The sequence below is a fragment of the Salvelinus alpinus genome, chromosome 34 (assembly GCF_045679555.1).
Source record: "Salvelinus alpinus chromosome 34, SLU_Salpinus.1, whole genome shotgun sequence".
In the NCBI taxonomy this organism is placed as follows: domain Eukaryota; kingdom Metazoa; phylum Chordata; class Actinopteri; order Salmoniformes; family Salmonidae; genus Salvelinus; species Salvelinus alpinus.
In genome coordinates this window covers 10,711,804-10,728,804 of record NC_092119.1, presented here as the reverse complement: position 1 = coordinate 10,728,804, position 17,001 = coordinate 10,711,804, and the positions used below count along the sequence as shown (strand labels likewise).

The following is a 17,001-nucleotide window of genomic DNA, read 5'->3' as shown; positions in this document are numbered from 1 at the left end:
CAATAATTCCACCACAAATGACTCCTCATTCTTAATGTATAGGAAAAGAGGAGCGGTATATGGATATGGAGAAGCTGGCTCTATAGTAGTCAATGAGCCGGATACATGTTGCTTGATGACACCTTCCTGCATAATGTAAGGTCGGGATAAATAATTCATCCATGGACACTGGGATTTAATGTTTAGTTAGAGCAGGGCTGCACAACCCTTTTCCTGGAGAGATATTGTCACTTCGTTTTGTTGTTCCAAACCTTATCTAGCACACCTGATTCTGATGTTTAACTGGTTGATAAACTGAATCAGGTTAGTTATTACTGAAGCTGGATTTAAAATCTACAGGAGTGCAGCTCTCCAGGAAACAGGGTTGGGAAATCCTGAATTAAAGCAACTAACAAAATATGATATCCACACATCCACTGATTTCAAAGGTCAAATAATATGTACGGCAAAAATATAAAAGAGGACTTTTATACACTTTTTCACACATGTTCCCATGTGTGTTTTACAAAAAAAGTGTTTTGTAACGTTGTTTAAACCACACTTGGCAGCATCTGTAGATCGTCGTGTGTGAAGAGTTATTTTGTTCTCCCTATTCTGAGTACTCAATTCAGCTTCCCCCACACACACACACACACACAGACACACACACACACAGACACGTGCACACACACATGTACACACAGACACGTGCACACACACGTGTACACACACAGACACACACACACAGACACGTGCACACACACATGTACACACATCGATGAAAGAAGCGGTAAACAGGAGCGTGGGAAACCGGTCTGTTGTATAAAAGTTATTTATTTCTTACCCTCTCCTCCTCTTCACTTTGCTCAGTCCACAGCAGTGACTGGGGTAGGTGAGCTCAGCACTCTGCAGATGCTGGAAGGCCCTCAGGGGGGGTAGTTTCTTGAGGGCCCAAGTGTTTTTAGCTTTCAGTTTCTGAACAGCCTCCAGACCCATTGTGGGTAAGGAATTCACCCTTGATTCGGAAACGTCTCTGGGGGGGACAGAAGAGGGGAGCGGAATTCACTTTCTATTCTCAGCTCACAACAAAACCCAACAACAATGATGTGTTTGGTTGTTTCCAGTTTGAATGTGAAATCTCCTGTGTTTTCCTGCACTTTATTATTTTAATTTTCTATTGTTGTACATTTTACCCATTTTTGTTCCCCAATTGCGTGACATCCAATTGGTAGTTACAGTCTTGTCCCATCACTGCAACTCCCATACGGACTTGGGAGAGGCGAAGGTCGAGAGCCTTGCATCCTCCGAAACATGACCCTGACAAGCCTCACTGCTTCTTGACACACTGCTCGCTTAACCCGGAAGCCAGCCTGCACCAATTTGTAGGAAGAAACACCGTACAACTGGCAACCGAAGTCAGCGCGCAGGAGTAGCTAGAGCACGATGGGACAAGGACATCCCAGCCAGTCAAACCCTCCGAGACGACGCTGGGCCGAATGTGTGACGCCTCATGGGTCTCCCTGTCGCGGCCGCCTGCAACACAGCCCGGGATTAAACCCGGATCTGTGGTGACAAGTCTAGCACTGCGATGCAGTGCCTTAGACCACCGCGCCACTTGGGAGGCCACTTCCTGCACTTTTGAATGGAAAACTTTTCAGACAAAGTTGAATAAAAAGGCTCCTGAAAGGGATTATGGGACTTTGGCACAGTTGCATGGCTTGATGTCTTTCCAACATCTTTCCGATTTCTTAAAACCTCTACGGGATCGGTGTCCCCCCTGCGGGACGGTTGAGCTAACGTAGGCAAATGTGATTAGCATGAGGTTGTAAGTAACAAACAAATTCCCAGGACAGAGACATATCTGATATGGGCAGAAAGCATAAATTCTTGTTAATCTAACTGCACTGTCCAATTTACAGTAGCTATTACAATGAAAGAACACAATGCTATTGTTTGAGGAGAGTGCACAGTTATGAACTTGAAAATATATTAATAAACCAATTAGGCATATTTGGGCAGTCTTGATACACCATTTTGAACAGATATGCAATGTTTCATTGGATCAGTCTAAAACTTTGCACATACACTGCTGCCATCTAGTGGCCAAAATAGAAATTGCACCTGGGCTCATCAAAGATGATGGTACCAGATCTAATGTGTTATATTCTCCTACATTCATTTCACATTTCCACAAACTTCAAATTGGTTCCTTTCAAATGGTATCAACAATATGCATATTCTTGCTTCAGGTCATTTTAGGCGAAAATTGTAAAAAATGGTCGGATCCTTAAGAGGTCAAGAGTAAAAGCCTTTCACTCACAGAAGAGTTGGCCCGCTGATCACGCCAGAAAATGTCTTCTCGTCCAACCGCACCAGATCCACATTCCTATAGAGGTACCTAAATAGAAAAGATGGACAGAATGAGAAAGAGAGGAGAAGAGTGTAGAATGGAAGAAAGGGTTATTAATGTAACGGAGAGAAGAACAGCTTCTGCTAAGCTAATACTGCTAAGCTAATACTGTTAAGCTAATACTGTTAAGCTAATACTGCTAAGCTAATACTGTTAAGCTAATACTGCTAAGCTAATACTGTTAAGCTAATACTGTTAAGCTAATACTGCTAAGTTAGCACACTGATGCCGGCTTCACAAAGACAGTGAGAGGAAGGTTGGGTAAACAGTTGGGTCACACTTTACTTAAAGCCTGCAGTTATAATAATGTATAACCCCTGCCATTATAATGCTTTATAACTCCTGCAGTTATAATGCTTTATAACCCCTGCAGTTATAATGCTTTATAACCCCTGCCGTTATAATGCTTTATAACCCCTGCCTTTATAATGCTTTATAACCCCTGCCATGATAATGCTTTATAACTCCTGCAGTTATAATGCTTTATAACCACTGCCATTGTAATGCTTTATAACCCCTGCCGTTATAATGTTTTATAACCCCTGCCATGGTAATGCTTTATAACCCCTGCAGTTATAATGCTTTGTAACCCCTGCCGTTATAATGCTTTATAACCCCTGCAGTTATAATGCTTTATAACCCCTGCCATGATAATGCTTTATAACCCCTGCCATGATAATGCTTTATAACCCCTGCCTTTGCACCAATAGTTTTATTTCTGCCAGTAAGAGTTTCTGTCAGTAAAATACTCAGGCAAATAGTCTAAAGAGACCTCCAGATATTCTTGTTTATAGTCCCACCCCCTTCCGCAAATCACATTGTCAATACTCACCTCTTCACCATGCTAGCTGACGTGTGCTGAGCGCTCTGGCACAATAATAGTTGCCATGCATCACCCAGGTGGGTGCCACACAAAATGGATGGTGGATGAGGTGAGATTCACGGTTACTATTTAAAGCACAGTTGGTTGAAAGGCGCTATATACATCCATTACTACTGTTACTACATACACTTCCTCCAGTCTGGTTCCATTGAAGGCGTAGGGATGGATGTCCGTCAGACCGTTGCTGTTCAACATCCTGCCAAACAACACAGCAGCTAATGGGGATCCATAATAAATACAAATACAGGTGTTCACTAGAGTTACAGAGTTACAGCATCGTCTTTCATCTTCCTAGTTTCTTCTGTTACATACACAGCCATCTGGCCTAAGAGGTATACTGTAGCTAGGTTGCACTGACCTGTTAAACCCTGACATGATGTAATAGTAATTTTCTGAGAGAACATGTGTGATACCACCTACTAGGACAGAGCTGTTGAGTTAGTATGTTAACGACCAGAGGAAATGGATCATCAAATAGGCCAAGCTCCAATCATACACATAGTATGTACAGCAGACTCAGAACCAGATGAAACAATCCACAGTTCACTTACAGGGTGATTTCATTCTCTGAGATCCCATTGAATGAGTTGGCAGGAATTTCTCTGATGAAGAGGTTATCCACAATTTCCCTGAGAGAGAGAGAGAGAGAGAGAGAGAGAGAGAGAGAGAGAGAGAGAGAGAGAGAGAGAAATATGACATACAATCAATGTCTGTTGGTGAATGTCTGTTCTGATTATTATCTACCAGTCCCAATGGCCAATCTTTATTGAGCTAGTAATGCAACAATGTTATTGATGCAATGACTGGAAACATTGTTGTATATCACTGCCTCAACTACAGATCCTATTCTTTCACAAAGAGGAGAAATTCCATGGTGGACGGTGAACAGAGGTGGGGATAGAGCTTGGAATTAGAATAGTAGAATGATCATCAACCTTCTTATGACGGGATAAATGTGGCGGCAGGTAGCCTAGCTGCTACGAGCGTTGGGCCAGTAAAACACAGGTCGTTGTCTCGAATCCCCAAGCCGACTAGGTAAAAAATCTCTCCTGTTAGTCGCTCTGGATAAGAGCGTCTGCTAAATGACTAAAGTGTAAGTAAAGGTCAGCCATATTGGTAAACCATGGTTTTTTCAAATGCACTCTATGTTTGTTAGCTAGCTTGCCAGACCGTTATAGGATCATAACATTTTGCACGTGTGAAAAGAGTAGGCTACCTTTGCTTCAATTAGCTCAAAGTGTATGTTCTTATACAGATTTTTTAAATAAAACCTGTATAAACTATATTTATATTATATGACAATATTAAGTTGACGATAATTATATTATACCATTTCTAATACATCACTTGTATTCTCCTGCATCAGTAAAATCAGGATTATGCCTCTGCTGCCATTCATTCCAACTTGACCGGTTTGGATTTCTCCCTGACCAATATGAGGGTTTATGACATAGCCCCTCTAGTAATTTAATAGGAGCTCTACGGGATAGAGATACTCCTGGGTCTCAGCACCACGGCCTTTATTTTACAGTACCTGTCTACAATTGGCTTAAGTGGCTGGAGTAGCAAGACATTAAGACATCGGGTCTAGAGGTTGACACAAAGGGAGTAAAAATAGAATTCTTGTCAAACAAAAATCCCGTATGGTCATGATCCCGCAACAGGTCTATACTTTCTTCTCCGTCCGGATAAAAATCACTCCCATCCCATCAGAAATAACTTCCTCTGCAGCTGCTCCTCTGTCCCCGCTCTGCGTGCAGAATCAAGAACCAAGACAGTTCTCAGAGCAGATCTGGTTGTAGCTAGTTACATTAAGTGGCGTCGTGGACAATTTTGGCATTTTAGCTAACCCTAACCATAACCCTTTTCTTAACCTTAACCTAATGATCCTAACCTGCTGCGTATGTTCTCCTAACCTGCTAGCAAGATGCTAAACAAAACCGGCAGACCTGCCCTGACAGAATTGTGAGTAACCATAGCAACTGCTCTGTTTGGCTGCTGTTCAGTGCTCACAAGACAGTAGCCTGCCCTGCACACACCGCTGATAATAAATACATTACCAGCTTTTGGCAATGAAGGCAGCCCTCTTCTACTTACTCAGAGTCAGATGAACTCATGATATGGACATGTGCAATTGTCTCCGAGTGCATTTCAAAGGAACAATTAGGCTTGACCGGCAACGTTGTTGGTATTAGAACAGCTAGCTATGCCGCTTCAGGGCGCTTGTCCCGCTCTCCGGTTGTTATTTGATTAAACCGCTGGTGCGTACTCGGTTCCTTCATGCCAAAGACAACTCTAATACATTTTGTTACAACAATACTCTTTCTTTTAAATGGCTTTAATGTTATTGATGGGTCCTTGGCTGCGACATTCACTGACGTAAATTAGTGACTGGCTAGTGAGGAGCGAGAGTGAGCCGACGGAAGGGGAGGGGGAAATTACCATTAATATTTTTTCCGATTTTTATTAAATCCACTATATTAGGCCTACACAGTTAATATGTTTCAAAGAATGCTCCACACATCACATACAGTATTTCTACACCCCCATACAGTATTTCTACACCCCCATACAGTATTTCTACACCCCCATACAGTATTTCTACACCCCCCATACCGTATTTCGAACCCCCCCCCCCCCCCCCCCCCCTCAGTTTACATTTTACATTACAAGTTTATAACTATTCCTGTACTGCCCATTACTGTGGACTGTTGATCCTGCCATCTCCTGTCCCGATCTTGAATCTAAAACTTCACACGGATGGGACCATACTGTTAGGTGATGGGGACCATACTGTTAGGTGATGGGGATTGTACTGTTAGGTGATGGGGACCATACTGTTAGGTGATGGGGACCATACTGTTAGGTGATGGGGATTGTACTGTTAGGTGACGGGGACTGTACTGTTAGGTGATGGGGACTGTACTGGTAGGTGATGGGGACCGTACTGTTAGGTGATGGGGATTGTACTGTTAGGTGATGAGGACTGTACTATAATAACAAGATGAAACTTTTTATTTATAATTCATTTCCTATAAATAACCCTTTCATCTGATCCCCATCATTTGTCTCATCGCAGCACTCTTCCTATCTCTGTCTGTATGCGGTTCACGCACGCACGCACGCACGCACGCACGCACGCACGCACACACACACACACACACACACACACACACACACACACACACACACACACACACACACACACACACACACACACACACACACACACACACACACACACACTCACATTAAGGGAAAAAACAGCGGCACAAAGGCTGGGCAATTAGATGTCAATTTGGTGGTGATGGTGGTGGTGGTGGTGGTGGTGGTGGTGTTGGTGGTGGTCGTGGTGGTGGTGATGATAATTGGGGTGGTGGTGTGGGGGCGATATAATAGAAAAGCCCAACCAGAAGGAGACAACAAGCGAACACACTTACAAGATGAAGTCGTCCTGGCTGGAACGGATCTGGCCCAGAGCAGGGAAGGATGCCAGGCCGGTGTTGAAGATACCCCTGCAGTGGAACACATACTGTTTCAGTCTCCATCAGGGCTAGGCTACCCATAGAGATACAATATTAACCAAGATGGCCGTGGTGTAGTCGCCGGGATGACACTTTCCATTCTAGGGTTTTATCTAGTGTTATGTGTGTCAACCCTGCAGGCATGACCACGGTCTTGGAGTGACAAGGCAGGGTTTATTTACAAACGAGCACCATGCACACGTAACTCTGCTAATGACTTACCAACTGAGCTAATTGATCAACATCTGTGATTGGCTAAATTCTACCTAACTGGGCATGCAAGCTCAAGCTAATAACTTCACATTCATTATTTCCAGCACCATATACCCAGTTTCTCATTGATAAAATAAGTGATTTTCTACATTATGTACAAAAAAAAAAGAAGCGATAAGACTGCGAAACAATTTTTTTTTTTTTACTTCTTCTGGCTGCAAGCCCGACGTCGGTACACTTATGACAACAGCCAGCTCAAGTGCAGGGCGCGAGATTCAAAATATATATTTTTGAAATATTTAACTTTCACACATTAACAAGTCCAATACAGCATATGAAAGGTACACATCTTGTGAATCCAGCCAACAAGTCCGATTTTTAAAATGTTTTACAGCGAAAACACCATGTATATTTATGTTAGCTCACCACCAAATACAAAAAAGGACAGCCATTTTTCACAGCACAGGTAGCATGCACAAAGCCAACCTAACTAACCAAGAACCAACCAAACTAACCAACAAACAACTTCATCAGATGACAGTCTTATAACATGTTATTCAATAAATCTATGTTTTGTTCGAAAAATTTGCATATTTCAGGTATAAATCATAGTTTACATTGCAGCTACAATCGGAAATTGCACCGAAAGCAGCCATAATAATTACAGACACCAACGTCAAATACCTAATTACTCATCATAAAACATTTCTGAAAAATACATAGTGTACAGCAAATTAAAGACAGGCATCTTGTGATTCCAGCCAATATTTCCGATTTATTAAGTGTTTTACAGCGAAAACACAATATAGCGTTATATTAGCTTACCACAATAGCCAGAAACACATGCCATTTCCCAGTAGCAAAAGGTTAGCGATCGTAACGAACCAGTAAAATATATATAATTTTTGACTAACCTTGATTTTCTTCATCAGATGACAGTCCTATAACATCAGGTTATACATACACTTATGTTTTGTTCGAAAATGTGCATATTTAGAGCTGAAATCAATGGTTATACATTGTGCTAACTTAGCTACTTTTTCCCACAACGCCCGGATATTTTTCGTACACTTTTTCTGACACACATATTCTGACCAAATAGCTATTCATAAACATAACTAAAAAATACATGTTGTATAGGAAATGATAGATCCATTAGTTCTTAATGAAATCGCAGTGTTAGAATTAAAAAAAATAACTTCATTACGACATCCAGCTTCGGTATAGCTAGAGTACCCAAAAGTTGGGCGCCCACGACTAGTTCACATGTACGACAGATATATGAAATAGCATCATAAAATGTTTCTTACTTTTGCTGATCTTTCATCAGAATGTTGGACAAGGGGTCCTTTGTCCAGAACAATCGTTGTTTGGATTTAGAACGGACTCTTTCCCTCTTGAATTAGCAAGCGCACTAGCCAAGTGGCACGAATCTCTCCATCGTCAACAAAGTCAGAGAACGGAACACGGCAAAACTCCCGAAAAAATTTCAATAATCTGATTAAACTATATTGAAAAAACATACTTTACGGTGATATGGTCACATGTATCAAATAAAATCAAAGCCGGAGATAGTAGTCGCCTATAACGACAGCTAAACAGAAGGCAAATCCAGGTCCCTTGACGCGCTCTCCAGGAAACAGGAAATGGGGTACACGTCATACAAAGAGCTTGTATTCCACTTCAGACCAAGATAAACACTACATTTCTTCTCTCACTGCCTCTTGACATCCAGGGGAAGGTCTCTGAAGTGCATGTATACTAATACGTATCATGCCCATTTATAGGCAGGAAGTAGAACGGAGCCTCGATTTCAGACTTTCCACTTCCTGGTCAGGAAGTTTGTGCCAAATGAGTTCTGTTTGACTCACAGATATAATTCAAACGGTTTTAGAAACTAGAGAGTGTTTTCTATCCAATAGTAATAATAATATGCATATTGTACGAGCAAGAATTGAGTACGAGGCCGTTTGAAATGGGCACCTTTTATCTGGCTACTCAATACTCCCCCTGCAGCCAGAAGAAGTTTTAACACTCTCTTGCACTGACTCTATGCACACACACTGGTCTCTACCCATACTATCACACATGCTTACACTGACACCCCAATACACATATACACACACACACACACACACACACACACACACACACACACACACACACACACACACACACACACACACACACACACACACACACACACACACACACACACACACACACATGCATGCATACTGATGACAAACACAAACACTCACACATACTTTCACACTCACATTCACCACATACAGTGCCTTGCGAAAGTATTCACCGCCCTTGGCAATTTTCCTATTTTGTTGCCTTACAGCCTGGAAATAAAATGGATTTTTGGGGGGTTTGAATCATTTGATTTACACAACATGAAAACCACTTTGAAGATGCAACATTTTTTTTTTTGTGAAACAAACAAGAAATAAGACAAAAAAACGGAAAACTTGAGTGTTCATAACTATTCACCCCACAAAGACAATAATTTGTAGAGCCACCTTTTGCAGCAATTACAGCTGCAAGCCAGGGACACACTTCAACAGTCAGACATCATTTACAAACGAAGCATTTGTGTTTAGTGAGTCTGCCAGATCAGAGGCAGTAGGGACGACCAGGGATGTGCTCTTGATAAGTGTGTGAATTAGACCATTTTCCTGTCCTGCTAAGCATTCAAAATGTAACAAGTACTTTTGGGTGTCAGGGAAAATTAAAGGAGTAAAAAGTACATTATTTTATTTTGGAATGTAGTGGAGTAAAAGTTGTCAAAAATATAAATAGTAAAGTACAGATACCCCCAAAAAACACTTAAGTAGTACTTTAATGTATTTTTACTTAAGTACTCTACACCACTGTTGACTTGGTACTGGTACTCCTTGTATATAGCCATGTTATTACCTGGTACTCCTTGTATATAGCCATGTTATTACCTCGTATCCCTGCACATCGACTCAGTACTGGTACCCCCTGTATATAGCCATGTTATTACCTGGTACTCCCTGTATATAGCGATGTTATTACCTGGTACTCCTTGTATATATCAATTTTATTACCTGGTACTCCTTGTATATAGCCATGTTATTACCTCGTACTCCCTGTATATAACCATGTTATTGCCTGGTACTCCCTGTATATAGCCATGTTATTGCCTGGTACTCCCTGTATATAGCCATGTTATTACCTGGTACTCCCTGTATATAGCCATGTTATTACCTGGTACTCCTTGTATATAGCCATGTTATTACCTGGTACTCCCTGTATATAGCCATGTTATTACCTGGTACTCCTTGTATATAGCCATGTTATTACCTCGTACTCCCTGTATATAACCATGTTATTGCCTGGTACTCCCTGTATATAGCCATGTTATTGCCTGGTACTCCCTGTATATAGCCATGTTATTACCTGGTACTCCCTGTATATAGCCATGTTATTACCTGGTACTCCCTGTATATAGCCATGTTATTACCTGGTACTCCTTGTATATAGCCATGTTATTACCTCGTACTCCCTGTATATAACCATGTTATTGCCTGGTACTCCCTGTATATAGCCATGTTATTACCTGGTACCCCCTGTATATAGCCATGTTATTACCTGGTACTCCCTGTATATAGCCATGTTATTACCTGGTACTCCTTGTATATAGCCATGTTATTACCTGGTACTCCCTGTATATAGCCATGTTATTACCTGGTACTCCTTGTATATAGCCATGTTATTACCTCGTACTCCCTGTATATAACCATGTTATTGCCTGGTACTCCCTGTATATAGCCATGTTATTACCTGGTACTCCTTGTATATAGCCATGTTATTACCTCGTACTCCCTGTATATAACCATGTTATTACCTGGTACTCATTGTATATAACCATGTTATTACCTGGTACTCCCTGTATATAGCCATGGTATTACCTTGTATACCTGCACATCGTCTCAATACTGGTACTCGCTGTATATAGCCATGTTATTACCTGGTACTCATTGTATATAACCATGTTATTACCTGGTACTCCCTGTATATAGCCATGTTATTACCTGGTACTCATTGTATATAGCCATGTTATTACCTGGTACTCATTGTATATAGCCATGTTATTACCTGGTACTCCCTGTATATAGCCATGTTATTGCCTGGTACTCCCTGTATATAGCGATGTTATTACCTGGTACTCCTTGTATATATCAATTTTATTACCTGGTACTCCCTATATATAGCCATGTTATTACCTGGTACTCCCTGTATATAGCCATGTTATTGCCTGGTACTCCCTGTATATATCCATGTTATTGCCTGGTACTCCCTGTATATAGCCATGTTATTGCCTGGTACTCCCTGTATATATCCATGTTATTACCTGGTACTCCCTGTATATAGCCATGTTATTACCTGGTACTCCCTCTATATAGCCATGTTATTACCTGGTACTCCTTGTATATAGCCATGTTATTACCTCGTACTCACTGTATATAGCCATGTTATTACCTGGTACTCATTGTATATAACCATGTTATTACCTGGTACTCCCTGTATATAGCCATGGTATTACCTTGTATACCTGCACATCGTCTCAGTACTGGTACTCGCTATATATAGCCATGTTATTTCCTGGTACTCCCTGTATATAGCCATGTTATTACCTGGTACACCCTGTATATAGCCATGTTATTACCTGGTACTCACTGTATATAGCCATGTTATTACCTGGTACTCCTTGTATATAGCCATGTTATTTTTCCTCGTTATTGTTATTCACTGTGTATTTATTCCTGGTGTTTCTATTTTTAATTGTTTCATCTTTATCTTTAACTCTGCGTTGTTGGAAGGGGACCCGCATTGCCTGACGACTCAAACTGAATTAATCTGCTGCTCTATCATCCGCTACATACTTCAGTCTGAGGCAGACATCATTGCAGTTGTTTGTGGTGACGTCAGAATAAGGGGCGTTGTACAAATAGGATTAGGAATTAGAATACTAATAATGAGTAATTGATTAGGATCTCTATGGATGTACAAAACAAAGTCATCAGCGATTGGATCATTTCTAACCCATTAGAGTATCAAAGCCAATGACACATTTCTAAAACAGTGTTTTACCCACGTACGTTTTGGCTCTGGCCCATCCCATCGGTTTCTGGGACCAATCAGACGGTCTATAATGGATTTCCATTCTAGATATTGTCGGGGAGACATGAAGTAACTGCAGCATTCAAGTAATTCCTGCACACCATTATAATCAACAATTTGTCATTCAGCCACTTATACTAACCGGTAAATTATATATGATAAAGTATAATTTACTTTATGTATAGAGGTGCTGCCAAGACACCCATGGGACCAGGTAGGTCAGTTGGTAGAGCATGGAGCATGGTGCGCACATGAAAGTAAATTGCTTGGGTTAAAAGTGTCTGCTAAATGGCATAAATGATTAAATACAATTATTATAAATTAGGTAGCCTAAGTAAAGCCCAAAACGAATGCATCGTCCTCTAAAAGGACAGGAGAATACCATCATGAACAAGACAACACTTCATCGCTGAAAGGGCTCCTGGGAGACATATTCACTAAGTGACTGAACCACTGATTATTTTAGCCATTTCACAGTTCTCTGCTTCTTCCGTTTCTTGAACATGTGTGGAAGTTTTTACTTGACTTCTATTCTTCTACCTTATTCACAGCAGAATGTTCTACCATAAACAGCTGGTGTGGGTAGCTGATAAACGGTTGGGTCTTTTTAAAACCATCACAGACTAGAATGTTTGTGAGTATCCAAATACAAATAATAATCGTTGCGGTGTGAAGCGGTTTTCGATCTGCAAGGTTTATGCATGGGATCACTTTGATTCTTACCCCATTAAAAATGATGAACGTAGAAATGTGTTTGTGTGAATAAGGTCCGAAGCTGCCATGACAGTTAATGGTTGCATCAAAATAGGTTCTTAGTCAACTTACCTGGTAAAATAAGAGTAAATAAATTAAATGAAATAATTTCCCCCACTTACAGGTACTTTAAGTTTGTGAGGTCCTTGAATGCCTCTGGGTCAATGTAAGACAGGCTCCTGATACTCCTTATTTCTCTGTGACACACACAAACACAGACACACAAACACAGACACACACACACACAGTAAATTAATGTGATGCGCACACAATTGAACAACAACCAACACCACAGCACAAAGTCCAAAATGTCCATAATGTTACAATGTTACCATGTTCTATGTTACCATGTTACAATGTTACAATGTTCTATGTTACCACGTTATCATGTTCTAAGTTATCATGTTACCATGTTCTATGTTACCATGTTACCATGTTCTATGTTGCCATGCTCTATGTTACCATGTTACCATGTTCTATGCTACCATGTTACCATGTTATGTTACCATGTTACGATGTTGCCATGTTCATGTTACCATGTTCTATGTTACCATGTTCTATGTTACCTTGTTACCATGTTCAATGTTACCATGTTACCATGCTCTATGTTAACATTTTACCATGTTCGATGTTACCATATACCATGTTACCACATTCTATGTTACCATGTTCTATGTTGCCATGTTACCATGTTCTATGTTACCATGTTGCCATGTTCTATGCTACCATGTTCTATGTTGCCATGTTCTATGTTACCATGTTCTATGTTACCATGTTGCCATGTTACCATGTTACCATGTTCTATGTTACCATGTTGCCATGTTGCAATGTTACCATGCTCTATGTTACCATTTTACCATGTTGCCATGTTCTATGTTACCATGTTGCCATGTTACCATGCTCTATGTTACCATGTTTTATGTTACCATCTTGCCATGTTCTATATTACCATGTCACCATGCTCTATGTTGCCATGTTACCATTTTGCCATGTTCTATGCTACCATGTTACCATGTTATGGTACCATGTTACCATGTTGCCATGTTCTATGTTACCATGTTCTATGTTACCATGTTCTATGTTACATTGTTACCATGTTGCCATGTTCTATGTTACCATGTTAACGAGTCCTATGTTACCATGTTGCCATATTACCAAGTTACCGTGTTGCAATGTTACAATGCTCTATGTTACCATTTTACCATGCTCAATGTTACCATTTTACCATGTTCTATGTTGCAATGTTACAATGCTCTATGTTACCATTTTACCATGCTCAATGTTACCATTTTACCATGTTCTATGTTACCATGTTGCCATATTACCAAGTTACCATGTTGCAATGTTACCATGCTCTATGTTACCATTTTACCATGTTCAATGTTACCATGTTACAATGTTCTATGTTACCATGTTCTATGTTACAATGTTCTATATTACCATGTTACCATGTTCTATGTTACCATGTTCAATGTTACCATGTTCTATGTTACCATGTTCTATGCTACCATGTTCTATGTTACCATGTTCTATGTTACCAAGTTACCATGTTGCAATGTTACCATGCTCTATGTTAATTTTTTACCATGTTTAATGTTACCATGTTGCCATGCTACCATATGCCATGTTACCATGTTCCCACATTCTATGTTACCATGTTCTATGTTACCATGTTCTATGTTACCATGTTACCATGTTCTTTGTTACCATGTTGCCATGTTCTATGCTACCATGTTCAATGTTACTAAAGTTCTAAGTTGCCATGTTCTATGTTAACATGTTCTATGTTACCTTGTTACCATGTTGTCATGTTACCATGTTGCCATGTTACCATGTTACCATGTTACCATGGGGCAATGTTACCATGCTCTATGTTACCATTTTACCATGTTCAATGTTACCATGTTGTCATGTTCTATGTTACCATGCTGCCATGTTACCATGCTCTATGTTACCATGTTACCATGTTGCCATGTTCTATATTACCATGTCACCATGTTCTATGTTACCATGTTACCATGTTCAATGTTACCATGTTGCCATGTTCTATGTTACCATGTTCTATGCTACAATGTTACAACGTTCAATGTTACCATGTTGCCATGCTGCCATGTCACCATGTTCTATGTTGCCATGTTACCATAATCTATGTTACCATGTTCTATGTTACCATGTTACCATGTTCTATATTGCCATGTTCTATTTTACAATGTTACATGTTACCATGTCACATTCTACTTTACCATGTTCTATGTTACCATATCACCATGTTCTATGTTACCATGTTACAATGTTCTATGTTACCATGTCACCATGTTCTAAGTTACCATGTTGTCCTGTTCTATGTTACCATGTTACCATGTTGCCATGTTACCATGTTACCATGTTCTATGTTACCATGTTACCACATTCTATGTTACCATGTTACCATGTTCTATGTTACCATGTTCTATACTACCATGTTCAATGTTACCATGTTGCCATGCTACCATGTTACCATGTTCTATGTTACCATGTTACCATGTTCTATGCTACCATGTTATATGTTACCATGTTCAATGTTACCATGTTGCCATGTTCTATGTTAGCATGTTGCCATGTTACCATGTTCTATGTTACCATGTTACCATGTTCTATGCTACAATGTTCAATATTACCATGTTGCCATAGTGCCATGTCACCATGGTCTATGCTGCCATGTTACCATGTTCTATGTTACCATGTTACCATGTTCTATGTTACCATGTAACCATGTTCTATGTTACCATGTTCTATGTTACCATGTTCTATTTTACAATGTGGCCATGTTCTATGTTACCATGCTACATTCTACTTTACCATGTTCTATGTTACCATGTCACCATGTTCTATCTTACCATGTTACAATGTTACCATGTTACCATGTCACCATGTTCTAAGTTACCATGTTGCCCTGTTCTATGTTACCACGTTACCATGTTACCACATTCTATGTTACCACATTCTATGTTACCATGTTCTATGTTACCATGTTACCATGCTCTATGTTACCATGTTCTATGCTACCATGTTCAATGTTACCATGTTGCCATGCTGCCATGTTACCATGTTCTATGTTACCATGTTACCATGATCTATGTTACCATGTTACCATGTTCTATGCTACCATGTTACCATGTTCTATGTTACCATGTCACCATGTTCTATCTTACCATGTTCTATGTTACCATGTTACCATGTTATATGCTACCATGTTATATGTTACCATGATACCATGTTCTATGTTACCATGTTGCCATGTTCTATGTTACCATGTCACCTTTGTCTATGTCACCATGTCACCATGTTCTATGTTACCATGTTACCATTTTCTATGTTAAAATATTCTATGTTACCATGTCACCATGTTCTATGTTACCATGTTACCCTGTTCTATGTTACCATGTTTCCATGTCACCATGTTCTATGTTACCATGTTCTATGTTACCATGTCACCATGTTCTATGTTACCATGTCACCATGTTCTATGTTACCATGTTCTATGTTAACATTTTACCATGTTCTATGTTACCATGTTGCCATGTTACCACGTTCTATGTTACCATGTTCTATATTACCATGTTACCATGTTCTATGTTACCATGTTCTATGTTACCATGTCACCATGTTCTATCTTACCATGTTCTATGTTACCATGTTCTATACTACCATGTTATATGTTACCATGATACCATGTTCTATGTTACCATGTTGCCATGTTCTATGTTACCATGTCACCTTTGTCTATGTCGCCATGTCACCCTGTTCTATGTTACCATGTTTCCATGTCACCATGTTCTATGTTACAATGTTACCATGTTCTATGTTACCATGTCACCATGTTCTATGTTACCATGTTACCATGTCACCATGTTCTATGTTACCATGTTACCATGTTCTATGTTACCATGTTGCCATGTTACCACGTTCTATGTTACCATGTTCTATATTGCCATGTTACCATGTTCTATGTTACCATGTTGTCAGTGCCAAACACATTTCTACCATACTGGAACATAATCATAATCACCCAGGAAGTGAAAAGATTGGGTTGGAACAGTAAT

General features: G+C 40.0%; 1 protein-coding gene across 1 annotated transcript in view; it reads right to left on the bottom strand.

Moving 5' to 3' along the window:
* The window catches only part of LOC139563698 (thyrotropin receptor-like), a 41,588-nt gene that overhangs the window by 22,202 nt on the left and 2,385 nt on the right, over positions 1-17,001 (bottom strand). Inside the window, exons 4-9 of the mRNA XM_071382562.1 lie at positions 13,042-13,116; positions 6,713-6,787; positions 3,824-3,901; positions 3,400-3,468; positions 2,300-2,377; positions 824-1,012 (exon numbers count right to left, since the gene is read on the bottom strand). Of these exons, the coding sequence (XP_071238663.1) occupies positions 824-1,012; positions 2,300-2,377; positions 3,400-3,468; positions 3,824-3,901; positions 6,713-6,787; positions 13,042-13,116 (564 nt within the window). The remainder of the gene's footprint in view (positions 1-823; positions 1,013-2,299; positions 2,378-3,399; positions 3,469-3,823; positions 3,902-6,712; positions 6,788-13,041; positions 13,117-17,001) is intronic.